Source organism: Hylaeus anthracinus, unplaced genomic scaffold (assembly GCF_026225885.1).
Source record: "Hylaeus anthracinus isolate JK02 unplaced genomic scaffold, UHH_iyHylAnth1.0_haploid 11994, whole genome shotgun sequence".
Classification (NCBI taxonomy): Eukaryota; Metazoa; Arthropoda; class Insecta; order Hymenoptera; family Colletidae; genus Hylaeus; species Hylaeus anthracinus.
Window position 1 is genome coordinate 2,939,520 of NW_026534341.1, and position 22,161 is coordinate 2,961,680.

Genomic DNA, 22,161 nt, shown 5'->3' on the forward strand with positions numbered 1-22,161 from the left:
TAAAAATGTCTGAAATTCCACAATGAGTATCTACAAGATTTTGTCATAGTTATAGTGCAACGGTAAATATCTATAAAAGGTCGAACCTCACCGATGACCTTGACCTTGACATATATTCCTAAGGGCATAGTTCTCATGAACTTTTCCTTATACAGGGTGTCACAAAAAATGTTGGAGGTCATTGCAGGAGGTGGTTCGAGAGGTGATTTGAAACAACTTTTTCCTTAACGAAAATGTTGTCCGAGGTTTCGTTGAGAAGATATTAACGAAAAACCCTCGACCAATCAGAGCGCGAGTATGCCAGTGGAGCGGCCGCGGTAACGTATGAGCGCGGCCGCCTAGCGCGTAGCCACGCCCACTGCTGGCGCTCTGCCGGCATCCTCGCGCTCTGATTGGTCCGGGGTTTTTTATTGATATCTCCTTAACGAAGCCTCGGACAACATTTTTGCTAAGGAAAAAGTTGTTTCAAATCACCCCCCGAATCACCTCCTGCAATGACCTCCAACATTTTTGTGACATCCTGTATAAGCTGATATTCACGTTCATCAGGGCTGAAAACTATCCTCGAAGTTGTGAACGAAATATCTATTTAATTAAATTTATAGCAAACTAACGGAGATAGAACAAAATTTCATATTTGCATTTTCTTTCATGACTTCTGCATTGTTTTGACACTTTTTGCAGTATCTCTTACTATCATCTATAAGGGCCCCCGCCCCCCCCCCCCCCACCCCTAGCTCAGGTACCTCGAGGTTGCTAAGCCCGTACTGTAGCTTCAAGAAACACCGCTACAGCCCCCGAGGCCGTATATCTAGTCCAATATTGTTGAACATTTTTGTAAAAATCTCGAAAACTAAAACCGACCGCCAGGTACATGAATAGGGAAAAGTTATTTAAAATGACGCCGTTAACAACGTATGTCAAAGTCAAGGTCACCGGCGAGGTTCGACTTTTTATAGACATTTATCGTAACAACTATCGTTAAGAACCGCGACACAACCTTTTATTTATCATGTCAAAAGGAATTCTGTTAAAGATTTTGGCGATATCGTCGAATTCTGTCGCTAAGTATAGCGGAAAGAAAATATTTAGGTGGCCTATTTCGCGTGGACCACCCCTTGCGTTAACCCCAGAAGTGGCTGCGGTTTCAATGTCCTTTCATAGATTCGGTCGATATCTCCTTAAATAAAAATAATGCGCGTACGCTTTTCACACGACAAAGGTGTATAGCGTGATTAGACGAATGTATCACCTTCGTGCTAAAAATATATTACCGATTATAGTTGGTGCCCAACGTTTGTAATATTTAACAAACTCGGAAGCTCGTAATACGCCACCAATGGTTTACTGGCTTGTAAACGATGTTGGAACAACCGTTACGTTTTACGGAATATTTTACGGTAATAGCGTAACATTTTCGCTAAGGAAAAAGTTGTTTCAAATCACCTCCCGAACCACCCCTTTTCAAGGTGTTACAACATTTTTGGGACACCCTGTATAAGTGGTGCTATGATTATGGTTCACAGTATAAGAATAAGAGTACTCTGATAGACAAAGACGAATAGGGTACCGCTGTTTTCTTTCTCTTTTTAGCTGTAGCCAGAGATCTGGTTCCTCTACTCTATCTGTGAAATATCTTTATGCTTATACCGTGAAATAATTTGATCGCAGTGGTTAGCAGGGATCGCAACGTTGTTCGCGCCAATAGACCCGAGAATACGGCAGAACGAGCGTGGAAACGACTCGGATTGCATATAAACGACTTACCCTCAATTAGTCTCTCTCTCTTTTTTTCTTTTTTACCGTTGCAAAGGCGTATTCTGCATTTCACAATAGACGTCGTGTATTGCGTCGCGTGTTCGAGGGGTTAATATCTACGTGTCAACGAAACACGTAGCTTATGAATCGGTCTCTCTGTCGCTTTCTGTCTTCGTATGGTTTCGATAGAAACACGAAGAAAAGAAATATACAGAGTATCCCAAAAATGTTGGAGGTCCTTGAAGAGGGTGGTTCAGGGGGTGATTTGAAACAACTTTTTCCTTAGCGAAATTGTTGTGCGAGGCTTCGTTGAGGAGATATTAACGGAAAACACTGACCAATCAGAGCGCGCGGATACCGTTGGAGCGGCCGCGATAGCGGTGGCTACGCGCTAGGTAGCCGCTCTCGTACGCGAACTAGTCACTCGACGTGCATCGAAGGATATTGACGCGGCCGCTCAGCGCGTAGCCTTCGCTACCGCGGGCGCTCCATCGGCATACTCGCGCTCTGATTGGTCAGTGTTTTCCGTTAATATCTCCTCAACGAAACCTCGGACAACATTTTCGCTAAGGAAAAAGTTGTTTCAAATCACATTCCGAACCACCCCTTTCAAGAACCTCCAACATTTTTGGGACACCCTGTATAGATACGATCGCATTTTAATGATGGAAAAGCGTGTGATTTTGTATACGAATGGAAATTTATTCAAAATCTGATGAAACGAAACGAGTTGCGTTAACTAAGATACGTTTAATACACGTAATACATAATATAACGTGAAACTTACACAAATATAATGTAACATGTAATTTAAATAACGTGAAAGTATTTTATATTAGTATGCATTTATCGTTTCTGATATTGATATACTTTGCTGAATGAAACTAATAATTAAAGTAACAAAAAATTATTTGATATATTGCATACATATGAAAATGATTTTTTGAATTTATTATTGTCACTGTGGTTACGTTTTTATTTGAAACTGAACCTTGTACTTCTTTTTTTCTTGTAATTGTTTGTATCATCTTATTGCTCATCTTATCTGGAAATTTTCTCATTAAAATAGCCCGATAAAATTTATCTAAAAAAATAGCTACCTCCGAGAATCTTTCTAAGGTGTAGCCACCGTAATCCGTTTAATCAGTTAAACATCCACATTATCTGTCGCACTTGGCCAAACATGGAAACATGAATGATGTTTCGAAAACAATATCGCGATGATGAAGTCATACCCTACAACAGAACACATTCTGCGATACGACATTAATGTTTCACCTGGATACGAACCTTAAATTTTATAAGTAGTAATACCAAATTAATACATCACTTTAATAGAAACACGACTAGCTTCATTTTCAGCTACAGAAAATCAAGTAATGTATCAAGTAAATTAATACGAATTTAACGCAAATGTCGTTGGAAATCGTGTATTGTTTTAGAGCACGATGCTGGCCATGTTTAAGAATAAAAATTTACCGTCTGTTGTAACCTTCAAACGCAAACGCAACAGTAACAATTAGTTTATTAAGCGTTTCCGTTTTCTCATACATGTACGATCGTGGATTCGTCATTCGCATTTTTCTCTCGCGCGTCAGACGATGATCGCATTCAAACTAATCGACCAATACAATCGCGTGATTCGAATCTCTATCCTTTTAGTAAGGTGTTCAGTCTTCCGTCCGTATCACGGTTTTTCTAAGGCTCTTCGTCACTCGCATGACTACTACATCAACCATATAAATTTTAATACACGTATTTCAATATACGTTTTTTCTCACGATGATTCGAATCATCTCTCGTTTATGTACCCATCGGTCTCCGTTTATTCGATAAAAGACCTTCGAAAACCATTTATTTGGATTCGGATTAATTATTCAGCTTCACGAACCACGAATAGCGTGCGATTAATTTCCTCTCTTATTCGAATCGGCTCATACATATGGAACTAAATTAAAGCTCTCAGTGAGTCATCATGCAAACTTTAAACATATAACACAGGCAAGATTTTAGTAATAAAATACTAATAATATTGAATATACTAATTTAAGTATACAGGGTGTTCCAAAAATGTTGGAGGTTATTGGAAGAGGTGGTTCGGGAGGTGATTTGAAACAACTTTTTCCTTAGCAAAAATGTTGTCCGAGGCTTCGTTAAGGAGATATTAACGGAAAACCCCGGACCAATCAGAGCGCGAGTATTCCGGTGGAACGCCAGCAGTGGGCGTGGCTGCGCGCTAGGCGGCCGCGCTCATACGCTACCGCGGCCATTCCATCGGCATACTCGCGCTCTGATTGGTCAGTGTTTTCCGTTAATATCTCCTCAACGAAACCTCGGACAACATTTTCGCTAAGGAAAAAGTTGTTTCAAATCACCTCCCGAACCACACCTTTCAAGGTGTTACAACATTTTTAGGACACCCTGTATTTCGAAATTTTTCAGTCGTTTCAATAGAAAACTGAGACAACAAGGATTCGTCGACACCTTTCCTACGATACATAACCGAAACAAACTAAAGATTCTCATATACCTCTCTTTCCATGCAAAGAAGCCCGGTAAACGATCAGAATTAGACGAGGAAATTCCGCGGACGCGGAACGAGAATTTTCAACCCCCTCTACGCTCTAGGATATCTCGCAGGAGGATTCTGCGACGCGGAACCGCATTCGCTCTCCCATTGGTCTGTCCCCGCTTTTGTGCCGTAGTTTCCTTTGATAAATTCAAGGTGACCTTGGTACACTTTCAAAAAATTGGCGTCGAGGTACCCGTCACTTCCGCTACGTGCCTACATTATAACGCCGTAGCGTTCTTTTTTGCCCGCACGCATGCTCATCGCTTATTATTGATATCGCAGGCATCGTGCGACGCCGTTACCGCATATCGGTCACGGCCACTAGCGAAACTGTTAATTATCTATTAGATACGAACGGAGTTTACGAATATCGATACACCCCTACCCCCTCCTCTCCTTTACTTTGCCCACCCCCCTCCCCCTCCCCCCCGTCGCCGCCAGCCAGACATTCTGATTTCCGTTGAATTAAGATTTACAATGCGTCGACGGAGGGATGGGTGGAGGGGAGGAGGGATCGATTGGGTTATTCACTGCGACGTAAACGTAAAACTTTTTCGCGAAGACTGCATTAGAATTTGATGAGGAATTCTCCCGAACGGATTGAATCGACGCTGGATGTAAACTCGATTATAGCGATTATCATCTTGTGACCGCAGAGATATGGCGGATAGACCGGGGGAGACAGAGATGGGCAAAACTTTAGGCTTCGAATGAATCCGAAGTTTGCCGATGTGTTTGTCTCGTTTCTTTCATTGGGAAATGTTCGAATGAGGAAACGAGACAAACGTATAGGCCAACTTCAGATTTATTCGAAGCTCAGGGTTTTGTCAACATTGAGCTCTATCCTTAACTGGAGTGTGAACTGCGAGAGAGAAGCCGGTCCGAGAAAGTTGCAAGATGAGTGGTTCCGGTGTTGCTATCCTATAGCAAATTTATGTGTGGAGGGAGAACAGACTCCCCTTTATTTGAATTTCGCGGCACACTAGGAATTATTTACAGATTAATTATGTACAGATTTGAACTTTATTTCCTTTTTATTTATATATAAAACGATAGAAACATTAATAATAATGACATAATAATGAAATAGTATACATAATTTACATATCATATCATTTAGATCATACAAACATATACAATTTGGTATAGAGCTAAATTTTATTATTTGTCACAATTCAATTTATATTGTATTTATCCAATTTCATGCGGAAAAAAATCTGAAAGTAACTCACTCGGCAATGCTCAGCGATGCTCGGATAGGTTATGTTACGGCGTACGTTTGTTCCCCCTCTACAAATAAATTTGCTATATGATAATACCGGAACCACCCATTTTGCATTTCTCTCGGACCTCCGTCGCCTCTACATCCTCCTACAGGAGTTCACACTCCAGTTAGGATAGAGCTCAATGCTCAAAGCTCTTTTTTCCTCTTCAGAATACGTCATGAAACAAAATATCCCTAAGTCAGTATCTTCCCGTGTCTCAAAAATCGAATAACATCGATGCCCTACATTCAGCAATCGATATATCAAATTTTCACAATTGTTTAATAAACGATATACGGCAAAAGGGATGTCAACGTATATTTATGAATATACAGAAATTTTGTTTTGTCAAAAATTTCAATAGTCTCGATACACCGTGGCTAGAAACCATCATAAAAAATTTCATAATTTTCGTATATAAATGCAACAATGTCATGTTTCCCAAAAATTTTAGTAGCCTCCATACCCCGTGGATATATTCTACAGAAACCATCATACCAAATTTCACAAATTTCCTTTCAAACCACTCTCAAGATTCGAACTTATATATTTTCATCGGTTGTTTTTCGATTTTGTACGCCCCCTCCCCCCGCCGCCGCCGCCGCATCAGCGAAAATATCGAGAAAACGGTATCGTTCCGAATTTCGAACAACAGCAATGCTTTCGCATCGTTACAACAGCCGGGAAAGTGAAGAGGAAAAAAAAAAAAAAAGAAAGAAAGAAGAGTAAGACGATAATAGTTGGTCGATTGTATTACGCATAGCCGTAAGCTCTGCAGATGCGTGATGCGCTAAACGTGACGCGGTACGACGTTCCGCGGGGTTAACCGCGAGGAGAAGGCCGTTTTTGGGCATCGTTACCAGGAAAAATCGATGCCAGCGGGCTGATAGGACGTCGAAAGTATGGATTCATGACGTAGTCTCTCAAAAGGGCCGGCCCGCTTTTAAGCAGGGGCTTTTCGAAAAAGTTTCCGTGGCCAGGTTGCAGCGAGCCTGCGCACCGATGAACGCGCAATGCGACACGCGATAGAGGAGGACAGGGTGACTGGTAATCTCGTTAAAAAGAGACGGAGACCGGGGGGATGGAGAAGCGCACAGCGGCGTTCACGATTAACGGTAAGGAAGGGAATTTAATGGGTGTCACGGCAAAGAATGTTAATTTTATACCTTACGTTTATCGATGTAGCGTTTAATTGGTGTTAATTTAGCAAGAAATGCGACGCAAAACGCTGTGCTCGTTCGATTATCGAACCGATACGACTTCTGATCGCCTTGCGGTTTCATTATAGACGAGATTCGTACGAAAATATGAATATTTACATTTTATCGTATTCGAACGAAACCTGCGAATTCCATTCGATCGATAGGCATTGTTTTATCGAACGGACACCGCGTTAAAATAGTATGTCACGTTATGCTTTCGACGTGTCATACACGGTGTCTTATTTTATGCTTAATATTTATTTAACGTAAAATAAATATAAGGAACTCGTTCTTACGTACATACTTCATTGCTTTAATAAACGCATCGATTTGTCGCGAAAATTATGTGTACTTGCGTGAGCACTGCAAGAACGTTTTACGCTTTCGTATTGCATCATATTTTGATAATTATATCGTACAAAACCAAGTATGTAATCTCTTAGTAATGTTTTTTTTTTCTTCTTTAAATTTAACTATACTTTGTCGTTCCATCGGGTACACTGAAATGTTACGACGTATTGATTTTGTTTAGAAATTACGCAATATTCATAATTGCCCTATATAGCTATCTGGTACTTAAATCTGTGATTATAAATATTTTGGTATATCTGTATATGTATACAGTATATCAGTATATATATGTATATTTCTCCTGTATATGTATATATATATATACATATACGTACACATATATATACATATTATATTTGTTACTTAAATCATTGATTATAAATATTTTTATGTACTTCCTATTCGCTACAATTCTTTTATCACGATTTATATAAGAAACTAGACGACGTGCAAAAGTACGTAATCGAAATTAATATGTATAATATTTTAGATATTGTTCGGTCTTTCTAAAAATAGAAAATGTATAAATAAATAATCATTAATATTTATTTTGATAAAAAAATATTCACATTATGCGTTATGTTTTATCATCCCGTGTTATCTTAATGTACTTCAATTATCTAGTTTTTGCAGTACATTTTTACGAAATACATACTTTTGTTTTAAATTGAGAATGTTAGCAGTCCTGGAAAATATTCTGGAATTCTCATTGATCAATCGATATCCAACATAAAAATATTTCTACCAAAATAAATTATAAAGATGCGTATACGGATATAACTTAGGCGGGTCAATACATTTGTTCGCTTTTCCCATATAACATGTGTACGTACTGTCGAACGATAATATTCAATAAACTAACTTTTTTGCGAAATTATATTCCTAATATTACCATTGTCTTTAAGCCTTTCCAATATTTAAAAACATGTATAATTTTTTTATTTCCATTTCAAGTGTATACAGGAACACAGTAAATGGACCAACTAAAAAATAAATAATTTTTAAAACATTTTACAAAATCAATAGATTAGTCAGATTGTTCTACAAATTTTGTAATTTCTGAAATAAATTTTGTCGTGTATATTATTTATTCTACGCAAAATGTTAATAATTTTTATTCATTTTTGTAGAGTTTCGTCATTTTTTACTCAAATTATAATAATATTTATTTCAATTTAGTGTGACAGTTTTGAATAAATATTACGTGTCCTAGAATTGTTCCTTTATTAGAACTTTAATTACAGTGATTGTTCTTAAATTATTTGTACCGTTCTATTACTTTTCAACGAATCCATTTATTTATACAATATTGTAACAGTGCAACAGTAGAGGTAAGCAGGTACAATTGCCACAAGGGTAAAGAAATGTCAATGTTGTAGAATACCATTGTGATTTCTTTGAAACTTGCATTAAACTATTAAAGTTCTGAATCATTCGAAGGTTACTGGTATCGAGAGAATCGGTAATATTGGATTCGTAGTTTCTACTTCCAATGCTGTAGCCATACAGTCACTTGCTGCTTCTACTTCGCCAACAGATTCCAACACCTTTCCTAAATTGTACCTAAAAAAATAAAGAAATTTCATGTAATGTACATTTTTACGAAAGTATCTCCATTTACCAAAGTAATTTTTCGTACCACGTTTGATGTGAATTTGGATCAATTTTTGCTGCATCTCTTAATGTTTTTTCAGCCAATCTCTGACTTCCCAAATAGTGATAAATTAGACCCTAATAATATAAACAATCCTTAAGTAACATCTGACGAAATCATACAGAAATTATTATTTCAACAATAACAATTTTTCGATAAAAAGAACAAACGTTACCAAATGTTGTAAACTCTTTATATGCGACGGATTGATCGAAACAGCATTCTGATAACACTGCTTTGCTTCTGTATATTCCAGTTTATATTCATGTAAAAGACCCCGCTGAAATATGAAAGTATTCCTACTGCATATTATATTGATATTCTAATAAAGTACATCGTCAAAATAGAATTATACAATTGTAGAAACCCACGGTGTACATAATGTGATGGCTCAATGGAAAAATATTGGTAGCCTCTTGTAAAGAAAGAACAGCGCCATTCGGTTGATCTAAGACCAGGTATACTTCAGTGAGTAACAACCAGACCTGCAATTGTAACAACCATGCTCTTTGGGGTCCTGGTTTGGGTGTAAACGAACTAAGTGAAGATGCAACCTCGGATAAAGCTTGTTCCACCTTTGAAGCAGCTAGTGACTGTGCATGCAGAGAACCTATTTGAAACATTATCCTTTATAAAAAGTGTTTAATTTTGAAAAATTAAGAAACAACCGATTTATTCGTTACGTACTGGAGTCTTTGTCAGACATTTCAGAAGCATATAGCTGAAAAACGCTTCTGGTTTCGCTGCGTTTTTCACTGTGTTGCTCATTGCAATTAGCATTAGTTTGGTCTTCGTACAGATTTTTCCAAAGCAGAAGCATGTGTCTAATGGTAAATAATGCTTGCTCACCGCCGATACTTCGTAATTCGAGATGTGCTTTGACATAAAGGAAATTTAAATTATCTGGATATTCTTCTAATACGCTGTTAATTAAACGCAACGCTTCTGAATATTGTTTATGAGCCGACAGTAATAATACTAATAAATGCAGTGATGGAATGTGTTCCGCTCGAAGGTTCAATGCAATTTTCACGTGAATCATTGCATCGTTAATTTGTCTGTTGATAGCGTATTCGTGAGCCAAATAATATTCAGCCAAGTGATCGTTTGGATCGCATTGTTGTGCTCTATTAAACGAAATGTGCATTAATATAACTTGTAATATTTAACTCGTTTCACATTTCATATTAAAAAGTACATACTTTTGAAAACATTCTAAAGCTGTTTTAGTGTGATAATTTTTATCCAATTTTACTATGGTATTTGCAGAAAGTATACTGTGCCCAATTCCAATGTATAGGTGACACCTAGACTGCATTCCTTGGGAACTTGCAGTTTCCCTTTGAAGTGCTTTTTGACTCCATTCGATCCCTTCCTTTACCTATTGAAAATGTTATGCGATTAAAATATTTCTACTCGTGCAAAGTCGAGAAACTACTCTAAAAGAATATTTCTTACCATGTTTAATTGTTCGTAACATAGCTTCGCAGCTAAAAGACAGGGCATTACTTTTTGTGGTGATAACCTTGCTACCACTTTTAAAACTCTATACGCATGCATATATCTGCCCATACTGATTAAGCACAATGCACACTGAGTCCATACATGCGCTTCCTCATGAGAGAATTTCATTGCTCTTTCGAACGACTATCAGAATATAAAGTTAAATTATATTTGTAAAATACATCACAGAGTACATTTAGTAAGTAATAAATATCATAATTGTCTTTTATTTAAAAAATGAACACTGAACGAATTGTTTATTTATATCAACCTCATATAGCAAGTCGACTTGACTCCACCTCACAACAACTGCTGTGAGAAGGTCATATATCGCAGTGGCATTCTCGAAAGCATGTATTCTCGCATCTTTAAATTCTGGAGATTGACTAAGTACAGCATCTCTGACTGCCATAGCTTCGCTTATCAATAATAATAATATGGTTTCCTCGTATTCGTTCTTTGGCACAAACATATTAGGGCCTAAGTACTTCTTTGGTTTCCATGGTGATTCTGAAAAAGTCTCATATGAATATTAATTTGCCACCTTTCTTAGTTAAATTGCTAAGAGGATTTCACGATTACCTGTCGCATCGCTTGGTGCTCCTGGAGTTTTGTATTCGGTACTACTCATTCCTCGAATTAATACCTCTGCCAACTGTCTTGTCAGAGTAACTCGAAGACTTTGAGTCGTAGTAGACTCCACAGCAGATAAAATTTCCCTTGTAAGTTATCATCAATTTCATATTAAGTTTATGCTACTTCGTTATTTTTTATATTCATACTAATAAGAAAAATGATTTACCTGTAACGATTTATAGCAGCTTGAATATTACCAGTTTGAATATACAGAATAGGTGCCCTTTGCAGTGCTGTTTCCAGAATTGGTCCAACATGCTTTGTAGGCACATATGAAGATTGAGAAGACGAATATGTACCTGTTGATAAAAAAAATACATATGTATATAGACTATGAATATACCGTGACATTTCACTAACATCAAAAAATTAACTGAAAAATGTTTATACGAATAAAAGTGAATATGATACTATAATGTTATTTATTGATTTTGTTTTAGATATTCGTTATTAGTCATAACTGATTATCATAATATATTATTCATATACTCACGAATTATGGATATAACAGTATTAATTAGCATTAATTAACTGAGAACAATGTACTGAAAATCAATTTACGTCATCTGTATTGTTACTATTTATGGTGAGCATACCATTTTGGTGTTGCATCGCAAGTTTGTCTTGCTCCTGCAAATATACCAGTGTCAAATCCCCAGCAATTTCGTAACATCTGATGATCTGTTCTTGCCATTCTGCTATTTTGTATTTCGATTTGGAATTTGGTGGTAACCTTTCCAGGCAAAGACCTACCACGAATAAATGAAGAAAATTGTAGGATTTAAAAAAAAATTAGTATAGCCAACAGAGAACAAAAAAATTACATTTTTTCAGCATTAAAGTTTATAAATATATTCAAATTGTAGTTATAAAAAATAGAAATACCATTCGCTGTGAACTTATTTTGTAATTTATCCTGTATTCAATGATATTTATTTATGCCAAAAAAATGTATGAAAATGACGATATCATCAGACATAAATACATTTCATATGAATAATAACATTTACAATGAATAAATAGGGTGTTACAAAACACATAGTATACCTCCATTTTAAACAACAACTTGTAAAATATAATTATTAAGTAATTACATTTTCTTCTAAAACGAAAAGTAGGACACAATTTTTCGGAATTTCTTTAGGAATTGTTGAAACCAAATTATTTGATTAAATATTAATAATTACTGTATAAAATTGATGCAATAAAGTGTTATACAATAACAAAATTCTCTATATTTAATTGGTGCATACTACATAGAACCAATGAAACATTCAATGTACATACAACAAGCTAACAACATGAGAGGAAAAACAGAATTTATATCAAACATGCAATCACAGTACAAAGCTGGGTAAAGACATAGCTGAACAAACAATCATAATGGAGATGAAGAAGTATAATTACCATTAATGAAACAGTATCATTCAGCTTTGCAGAAAAACATCTTCTTTATCAATTTTGATAAAGTTTTAAAACTACTTAAATACCATATTCTATACTATAATAAAAGACAATTTCACATAATACTTATTTTTATATGTCCCAAATTTACATTATTTCATACAAAGTAGAAATAAAAATTACAAAAATTGTTTTGTAAAACATGAATAATTATTTATTTTTCTGTAAATTGTACTTCATATTAAAACTGTTTACTTTTTTCATAAAGCCAACTTTTAAAAGTACCATCACATCGTATTGTGTTAGAGTATATGTAACATTGCATTTTTATAAAAAAAATATGTTGCCTTTGCGTTTCACATAGTGAATTCTTACAATAGATACAGTTATTAAACATAGAAATACAGTAAGTTCCCGACTTACGCGGTTAAGCCATGGATCTTTTGCGTAATTCGAATTGGGTATATACGATATGTTATAGAAAGAAAAAAAGATCGATCTCACGTTAAGAATAACAAGATAGTTTGGTAGAGGTAATGTGGGCTGTATCGAGTAATTTTTTTCCAGGTATGATTAGAAATTTTTGCCTCTACGGAGTTTTTCTCTTTTCTACAGTGCGCTTAGTATACAACCTTTTTTACAAAAGTGATTGAAAGTTAAAAAGATCCGTGCAAATTTCTGTATTAAAGAAATACTTTATTGCATACGCAAAAACATACACACATACCAAATATGTATGTACAAGGACATAGGTGCACAACTGCGTACTACGAATCCGCGTAACTCGGGAACTGTAATATTGAAAATGAAATACATATTAATATAAGTTATTACAATTTCTTTAAAATTTACTAAGAGAAAGTCTTAATTTGGACTATCACATAAGAAAGATGACTTACATGGCGATGAAGCATACATTTATGTTATGATAGCTGATCGAGGTAAAGTTGAAAAAATGTGATACATTTATAGATGGCAAATAAGAAAAAATAAAATGAAGCAAAATACAAACCTTTAATTGCGTATGACTCAGCTATAATGCGCAGTCTCCGGCAGGATAAATGTTTCTCTGTTTCGAAAGTAAACAATCTTTCTTTCTCTAAATTATATATTGACTAGAATACTAAATAAATAAGGTATATGTTCAGAAATCATCGCATCGCATAAATACCAGTGTTTGAATGTGGCGTTACCTTGGGCCAGGGTATAAGAAGATTTATACTTAGTACAAACTGTCGATAAGAAACAAAAAAAAATGCAGTCTTTTAAATTTTGTTAGAAAATCTACACTGAGTGCCATGTTGTCAAATTCAGCATGAATTTTCATGATCTAAAGTACAGAACTATTAAAAAACAATTGTTAAGTGATATATGTAAGACACCAAACTGTATTAAATATAAGTCATTCCTTTATTTAAACGGCAAGCTGTTATATGTGATATCGGAAGTAATGATGCACTAGTACATACTAGTAAGATACTAAGTAGTTTCAAAAATATTTAATGTATACCTTTGATTGCATATGATTCCGCGATAATACGTAGACTACGACAAGGCAATTGTTTTTCTGTGAGAGTATGTAGTTCAGCTTGGTCGTAGTGGTTTATGGCTTCTTCGTACATTCCCATCGCATAGTGTAGCTTTCCAAGCAATAGATGGGCATCTAATACAACTAAAGCCTAAAATTTTAAACACATATATATTATTACTCTACTTACAGACTGCTTTCTTAGTGGTCTAACAGTTTTTAAATCAAATAAAACATAAAAATTATACTGTAAACAGTATCATAATCACCTGTTTATCCTTTTCATTCGCTGCAAGAAGTAAATACCTTCTAGTTTCAGCTAGCCCATTTTTTGCTTTTCCAATGTTTGCATCTACGGGAGGATTTTGTTCTAAAAAGCTTTCTAATCTCCCTTCGCCACATAGGAAGTTTGCTAAACATTCTGGAATTAAAGATATTTCATATTCATTTCTCAGTGTAATATTGTTTAATATTACTTTATTATTGTATAAACATTTGGTAAAACAGTAATACGTTTATTCTTTTTACTTCAAATGGTACTGTTTGAAAAATCCAATATTATTTTATGTTTATCTTTGCACCTATCTGTGTTTACATGAAATTAAAAAAACTATATTAAGTTAATTCGCTTAACGCTCTAAATTTTCAAATAATAACTATTTAAAAGTTTGTTATGTATCTGGTAGCAATAAAAAAGGTACAAACTAAAAATTTTAATACAAATGATATCATACAGAATTTCATTAAACAAAACTTATCAAACATGTTATCTTATGTAACATACAATATCTTATAATCCTTTTACAATTAAACACAATCGGTTGAATACATTTGTAAGTGACATATGTATTCACATGACTAATGAGCAAGTTGTCAGTGGGTGTTACAACCACAGATAATTCACTGATAACAGAATTTCGTTTATCTCGAGAACCTGATACAGAAGATTTTTAAATAATGAAAAATTGAATGTTGAATGATACACTTTTTTACAGCAATTACGTTTGGCCTCACTCGTGTAATTCGTGACGTGACTTAACAAATTTTTCATACAAACAAGTTATGAAACTCGTGGCGTGACATTTAAACTCTATAAAACTCGATCGTACATTTCAACAAAAATTCGTTATTACGATACAAGCGTGTTATCATTTAAAACATCAACAAAAATAAAGAATATTTAATTATTTACCATTGCTTGGATATTGTACTTTCAGATGTTCCGCTAATTCTATAACCTTTTTCCAGTTTCCTTCCTCACGGTTTTTATCGATTTCTTGTTCAATTCGAAATATGTGCCCTTTTTTACTTGTCATTCTAATTCACGTGAAAAAAAGAATCGGACAAGATGTTACGTTCTTTTGTGATGTTCCTTGAGATGTAATGCAATATATCGATCATCAGTGATGTTGGGAGCGTAGGCAGCACGTAAAAGCGAACGAATGACAAACTCCGCCTCGAGCACGTGCGAAACTATTTTGAACTGTCTGTCACGTCATTGATTCTATAAAGTATCTAGATACGATACTGACTGAATATACTGACGTAAAAGTCAGTTTACAGATCGCGTAATAATGAAAATATTCCATTTATTTTGTTAGGACATAGATATTGTAAATATTTATTATATTTATTTACAACATTTTCGATTACCTTGAATATATAAATTAGTAGGCGATTAATTAAGTATCATTTATCTGTTCATTCCTTAGTTCGTTAACAAATAATTACAATTAAATTTTAAATAACGTAACATTATCGTTTAAATATATTTAATTTATCATTTCCATACTACAAGATTTTACTAACAACCATTTGAATTTATTTCTTGTATTCTCTTCAATTTTTGTTATGAGAAAAAAACAAACAATAAATTTTACTATTCAATACTTTATTAGTCATTGAGTCATACGTATACGGTAACGATAAAAATAAATTTACTTTGATTCTTCCTCTTTGACAATGTACATATTTACATACATACATATACATACATATTACATTTATATACTCTTTTAATCTTCGGTATAAAAATTTATTTATATTTATTTATATCGATCTTCGTGGACTAAAATTGATTTCGATTTGTCCTTATGGCAATCGGAAATTATATATACAAGTTATGTTTTATTTCCTCCAATTATCTTTTGATATCTTTTTCTCCATTTATCTTTAACATCTGCAATATTGTGCTGCAATTCATATTTATACTTTAATCCTCTTAATTCGTACTTGTAAATATGATGAAATATTATTATTCATTATAATAAATCATTGTAACTAATTATTGTCTATTAATACCTGTAATATATGTACCCCACGTTGTGTAAGAACGATAAGTTCCTTCATTCCGTCGTTTGTTATGTCCATGTAACATATAGAATGTACAGGTGCATCAAATAATTTTCTAACAGTCAATTCCCACGTGTCATTTACCAAGGAAAATATTAGAATTTCTTGGCCGTAAGTTCCTAACAATATTTCATTTTGACCGTCCATATTGATATCAGCGATGCAAGAGCACAAAATGCAATCGGATGTTTCGCTACCATTTAATCTTATGTCTTCCTCCATTCCATTATTTAAAATATCCCTAAACAAACAAATAAATTATGAACTGTCGCTGTATGTAATGTAAAATTAACATACTCACATAAAAACAACAGCATAGCTTGTATTTACAATGAGAACATTTAATTTTGTTTCTTTATCATCCAAAGAATGACTTGAGCCTGTAATAAGTATTATATAAGAATCATTTTCTAATTTTTGATAGTTTACGAGATAATAATTAATGTAATAGTATTTACTTTTAGAGTTGATAAAAGTTGGTTTTGTTATATTATTTTGTTGTGAAAATACGCATACACTGGTAATAGGTGCGGCGTATCGCAATTTCCAACTTCGACGGACTTTCAGTTCTAAGACATTAACGATAGCTACTTTCACTAAACCGCATTCGCAACCAATTACAGTCAGTCTCCTAAACGAATTTAAATTTTGCATAATCTTTACAATTCAGAGTAATTTATTATACTTCAATTAATAGAGAAATATTTAGAATTATACCAGTTATAATTGCTATAATAGTAAATATTAATCCATATTGTAATTGCTTGAAGATCATGTAACTCAGGGAAATATTTTTCAATTGGTGATTCACTGTAACCATGGTTTAATTTATCCTCCCTGATCATATGGATTTTATAATCACTTCCAGACAATAACCAGACAACCTGAAATCTTAGAGAGATTGTAATTCTATCTTAAATTTACATTGTAAATTTTCGAATATTTCTTTTGTTAAATGGATCAGTCTTGTTAGGGTAACAAAGAAGTTACCTCGCTGTAAGAATTTTGTTGTGGTAGTATAGTATGGTATAAATGATACGGAGTATATGCTAATTCTACCATGAGGCAATTTTGTGCTACAGCTTCAATGGAACTGTATTCTTCTCCTTCTCCATCTGCACCACCTTCTGTATATATATTTAAATATCTCTCCACGGATGTATCTGTGCTTACTTTTATTATTGTTATTCCTATCACAAACCCGTCACCTGTATCGGATTTATTATAAGCATCGATGGATATGATTTCTGCACCACCTGGTAATACATAAGTTTTATGTAGTTGTAAAAATAATTGTTCATTTTATTTTAATAATACATTGTTATTTATGATTACAAACTTGGAATGTATGTAAACAGCAGTTCCTTAACCAATGGTCTTAAATGTAGATTTGGCATCAGATGATATTCGCAAGTATATATTTTTCTTTTTAACGAAGCCACTAATACCTTGTTGGAGCCATTGGTGGAACATAACTTTGTCATTGAATATATATTTCCTTGCGAGGTTAAAGGAAACCAATGGGCATCTATCAAGTTACTCATGATTCCTTCAAATTTTTAAATATTAAATCATAATAATCTGTGACAGTGTCATGATATTTAACTCTTGTTTATATTTGTATTACATTACATTAATTCAGACACTAAAATTAAATACCTACAATTTTGTATTATTTTCATATTATACAGCTAATGTTAAATGTTTCATTTGACAGATTCATAACTAAATTTTGAGGTTAGGAATACAAGATTCATTTCATGTATGAGTTCTACCGCAAAGATATGTCTTGAATAGTTCATGAAACGAAATTTAAGTGTTTTTTTCTGTAAAGATTAAATAAAGCGATCTATAAGATTCTTAAATAAATACACATTAGGCATAAATTGAAATAGGTACATGTCCCAAATCTATATACCAGCATTTATTCGAACGAAATCATTGACAAAAATATTTTTATTTTAATTTCATATTTCTACATTGTTATAAATTAGAAGTGCAGACATATCGTTTTTATAAGATTCCGTATCTTTGAATGTTTGCGTAAATTAAAAAGGTTTGCATTTAAAAGTTTGAAAACTGTTGACAAATTCCAATAAATTTTTAATAAATATATCTGATGAGACGTATCACTAATTTTAATTCTGCCCAATTAAAATTTAAAACACTATGTGTATAAAATTGATAAAATTGTTGAGTCGAGTATGGTCTAGTATAGTATTTGCTCGACCAATGATTTGTGTTTCCCCTTCCCCTTCGTGGTGTGCTTTTATAGGGCTGAACTTCATGTCAGGGGCCCATTTTTTTTTTTGTTAAAGTTTATCAGATCTTATAGTTTTTGACCTGAAAAGTCCGAAAATGCAAGTTAAAAGTTTGAGAATTCAATAGTTTAAAAGATACGAGTATATAAAGATGTGTGTATTTGGCGTACTTTGATAGGTTAGTACGACGCCATATTGCCTCTACCTATGCTCTGATTGGTTCGCACGGATGACCGTTCAATCGCGCCTGTATTCAAATCTTCATTTCTTATAGGTTTTACGTAAAGTAAAAAACTATAGGATTTGATCATTTTTAACAAACAAAATGGGCCCCTGAGAGAAAGTTTAAACAATCAATCATCGAATCTGACAGAATTAAAGGTAGTGAATGCGCGTTTATGTATGGACTTTGCAAAAAACATATAGATTGCCCTTATGATCCGTATCGTGCAGAAGTTAATATATCTCACGCATTTATATAGACCAAATGCGATATTTCTCTTACGTCAACGGTTTCACTTACGTGAAACGTAATCGTTTGTCGATAATTATCGACACTGTGAAGTAATTGGATTCATCCTTGTGTTTAATAAAAGACCACGAAAAACTTGATCGAAATATCGGTTTTAATAAATATCTAATGAAAAATATATGCTTTCCTTTCTTTATTGTTTAAAATCCACAAATATATTGCACGCGATAACAAAAGTTTTCTTTGATTTGACGAGCATACCTTTTGCTCCTTTTGTAATTATAACGGAGAAAAACTCCAAATCACTGAATACCTGAAAACTAAGCAGTTATTTAATACGATATTATAAGGTCTGGGTTAGGTTACTAAAAATTTATATTATATCTGGTCTATCTATTATATCGAGAAAATATCCAGATAATCGTAAATCTTCAAATGCAAGTATTTTGTATATAAAATTTTAATATTATAATCTTATATTAATATAAGAGTTTGTGTATTTATAAAAAAAATTACGTATATTAACCGCAAAAAATGCAACAAATATTTTCGTCTCTATCGTCATAGAGACATACATGTTTACATGTTTGATACTTTCTTAATTAAAACGAAACAATTTGAATTCCCGTCGGACTTGGTTTTGTTTTTTTTTTCCGTCGCAAAGAATTTTCTTTGTTCATTGAGCAATAGTTTACCAGAAATTAATAGCGCACGGTACGTCAGTCATGACATTTCCCTTTACGCCGAGGTGCCTACGGAAATCCAATATCAAGATTAATCGCGTGCGATCGAGCAGGTCGACCTAAATACCGCGGTGTCATTCGGATCAGAATAGAGCCGGCTCCTATAGAGAACGTTTACTAACCTAGGATTTACTTTTGTCCAAAAAAAAACCATCGTTTTACGCGCCATTTGCATTTAACTATGGATCGTTTCCGATATCGCGCAATTACCGAATGTTATTCTATACATCGAAACTGTAGAATGAAAATTGGTTAGAATTTCATTCAATGTACGTTTTTACTCGATTACCGTGAAATGTAACTTCATTCTCCGAAACTAATGAAGGTATCGACTTCGTTTTTGTTACAGTTGAATGACACAGAGTATCCCAAAAATGTTGTAACACCTTGAAAGGGGTGGTTCGGGAGGTGATTTGAAACAACTTTTTCCTTAGCGAAAATGTTGTCCGAGGTTTCGTTAAGGAGATATTAAGCGAAAACCCCGACCAATCAGAGCGCGAGTATGCCGGTTGAGCGTAGGCTACGCGCTAGGCGGCCGCGCTCATACGCTACCGCGAGCGCTCCACCGGCATCCTCACGCTCTGATTGGTCAGTGTTTTCCGTTAATATCTCCTCAACGAAGCCTCGTAGAATATTTTCGCTAAGGAAAAAGTTGTTTCAAATCACCTCCCGAATCACCCCTTTCAACGACTTGCAACATTTTTGAGACACCCTGTATGTACCCCTGAAGGGGCGCCAATATTGCAAAAACCGGCCCTGGTTATTTGGATAGCTCTTGTAAAACCGAATAAAACGAAACTTTCATACTATACTCCATGCAGAAAATATTAAAAAAAATTTGCTCGTCAAATTGGGATGTGTACATCTACATACACGCACACGCATACGTATACATAATATATATATTTTTTTCTTTTATTAAACACAGAATCACAGAGCAAACTGGACATGTCGGAGGGGCGGGAGATGTTACATATTTCTAGCTGATTTGTTTTTTTTTCTGGAACGACGCACCGGGCTCACCTCCACCTACTTTTTTTCTCTCTCTATTATTATTATTATTATCGTCGTTATTATTTTACGTCTTGTTACTGTACAAAATATCTCACTGTTAAAAAAGCAGCCGCAGCTTTTGGTAAAAAACATACGAAATCGGTGGAAGAGGTAAGCCCGCGGTGGGCCGAATGCGCCCCGCTTGGTATCGGCAGAGAATATGGTTTTCATTAGTGGAAGTAATTAAGTTTTATTTACAAATCAAGGCAATATCGTTAATTATGTTTTCTTTTTTTTTTTACATGCATACTCGCGCCTCTCATTCGATTTGTTACCCCTCTATCTTTTGTTCTGTTCGCTGCCCAACACGACACTTTGAGCCCTAATAATTCCTTTCCGTTTTCTTTCTTTTTTTTTTTATCTGTGACGAATCCTTTTGTACAACGTATGTATAATGGTAATACAATAATTTAATCGTCCAGACCGCAACGGAGGCAACGACTGGCGGTCCGAGTTTCCTGTATATTCCCTTTTTCCCCGTCTTATCAAACTGGTTGCATTATAAAAAGTCTCGATTCTGCGACCGTCGCTCGGCGAACGGTTTTACGCCACGCTATATTCTTACTCTCTCTCTCTCTCTCTCTCGCTTTTTTTCGTTTATTTTTTAAAAACACTACACTCGCACACTCGCATACCACGCACGCACACACGCAGATATTCTCTTCTATGTACCTCTTCTCAAAAGCACGCTTCTCTTTTGGACAAGGACCGCTGAAATTTATGGTCCGATACTTGGGTAGATTATAGCACTCGTCGAAGTAAGCGATAAAGTGTTAGTAAACGCATATCTAGAAATCAATAGTTCTCAAGTTGTAAGAAATTTGTATTTTATCGCACAGTATATGTTTGAAGGGTCTTTCAACTGTTTTCTGATTGAAGAATGCATACAGTACTCATAGAAGTAAGCAATAAGAGCTGTTGGTAAACATTGATTTTTCATTGGAATCCAACAGGTAAAAATATCTTGTACCAAGTAGCCTGCGAGTAGATTGTTTTTCTTTAAACATTTTCAACCTCTATGAAGAATTTTTCATGAACAAAAAGGTTAACGTTACTTTGTACAAGCATAGGTTCAATTTCACTTACATGTAACATTTATTTAATTTATAGAATTATTTTGAAAGAGGACATTCAGTAAATAACAAATGTTTACGTGTATATTATAAGTAGACTGCGAAATTGTATGCATTTATAGGAAACTTGAATTTCACAAAACTACAAAATGCACACAGTATGCAACAATGTAAAGAAATATCGAAAATACAGTTTGTATCATAATATTTGCAGAGTAAAATAAATTCCTACATAGGTAATTCCTATACAATTAGGTATTTTGCATAAGGATTCACAGTCTGATTATAAAAACAACTTCTTGGAATAAGATTTTTCCTTGCAACTCGAAAATTG

The 22,161-nt window shown here is 34.3% G+C and overlaps 2 protein-coding genes and 2 long non-coding RNA genes across 5 annotated transcripts; 1 reads left to right on the forward strand and 3 right to left on the reverse strand.

Annotated features, from left to right (window-relative positions):
- Nucleotides 1-2,352: 2,352 nt before the first annotated feature.
- On the reverse strand, nt 2,353-3,227 carry LOC128888779 (uncharacterized). Of its 2 annotated transcripts, none has more exons than XR_008460337.1 (3): nt 3,089-3,227; nt 2,859-2,994; nt 2,353-2,803 (listed from the first exon to the last, which is right to left on the reverse strand). It is a non-coding gene; the product is annotated as an uncharacterized LOC128888779 (long non-coding RNA). The 2 variants fall into 2 exon arrangements; XR_008460336.1 differs by having other exon boundaries at nt 3,073-3,227.
- Nucleotides 3,228-5,548: 2,321 nt separating this feature from the next.
- On the forward strand, nt 5,549-11,531 carry LOC128888773 (uncharacterized). The gene is made up of 3 exons (XR_008460331.1): nt 5,549-6,710; nt 10,859-11,027; nt 11,173-11,531. It is a non-coding gene; the product is annotated as an uncharacterized LOC128888773 (long non-coding RNA).
- On the reverse strand, nt 8,356-15,353 carry LOC128888730 (tetratricopeptide repeat protein 7B). Its single transcript, XM_054145822.1, has 15 exons — nt 15,066-15,353; nt 14,143-14,294; nt 13,856-14,024; nt 13,358-13,414; nt 11,538-11,690; nt 11,108-11,240; nt 10,888-11,024; nt 10,577-10,815; nt 10,261-10,449; nt 10,005-10,183; nt 9,490-9,929; nt 9,174-9,412; nt 8,978-9,082; nt 8,788-8,879; nt 8,356-8,711 (listed from the first exon to the last, which is right to left on the reverse strand). The coding sequence occupies exons 1-15, from the start codon at nt 15,187-15,189 to the stop codon at nt 8,579-8,581; spliced, it is 2,541 nt and encodes an 846-aa protein (XP_054001797.1). The 5' UTR covers nt 15,190-15,353; the 3' UTR covers nt 8,356-8,578.
- Nucleotides 15,354-15,745: 392 nt separating this feature from the next.
- On the reverse strand, nt 15,746-18,137 carry LOC128888750 (KICSTOR complex protein kaptin-like). Its single transcript, XM_054145860.1, has 8 exons — nt 17,889-18,137; nt 17,565-17,806; nt 17,216-17,481; nt 16,943-17,109; nt 16,684-16,856; nt 16,527-16,605; nt 16,175-16,466; nt 15,746-16,065 (listed from the first exon to the last, which is right to left on the reverse strand). The coding sequence occupies exons 2-8, from the start codon at nt 17,767-17,769 to the stop codon at nt 15,994-15,996; spliced, it is 1,254 nt and encodes a 417-aa protein (XP_054001835.1). The 5' UTR covers nt 17,770-17,806; nt 17,889-18,137; the 3' UTR covers nt 15,746-15,993.
- Nucleotides 18,138-22,161: the final 4,024 nt, after the last annotated feature.

Coding starts and splice junctions, on each gene's coding strand:
- LOC128888750 (XM_054145860.1), bottom strand. CDS start 17,769: ATGAGTAACTTGATAGATGCCCATTGGTTTCCTTTAACCTCGCAAGGA. Junction 16,857..16,942: donor TATTATAGCAATTATAACTG/GTATAATTCTAA, acceptor AAATTCGTTTAG/GAGACTGACTGTAATTGGTT. Junction 16,606..16,683: donor AACTTTTATCAACTCTAAAA/GTAAATACTATT, acceptor TACTTATTACAG/GCTCAAGTCATTCTTTGGAT.
- LOC128888730 (XM_054145822.1), bottom strand. CDS start 15,189: ATGACAAGTAAAAAAGGGCACATATTTCGAATTGAACAAGAAATCGAT. Junction 11,691..13,357: donor TGAGTCATACGCAATTAAAG/GTTTGTATTTTG, acceptor TATTCGTGGTAG/GTCTTTGCCTGGAAAGGTTA. Junction 9,413..9,489: donor AATGTCTGACAAAGACTCCA/GTACGTAACGAA, acceptor TGTTTCAAATAG/GTTCTCTGCATGCACAGTCA.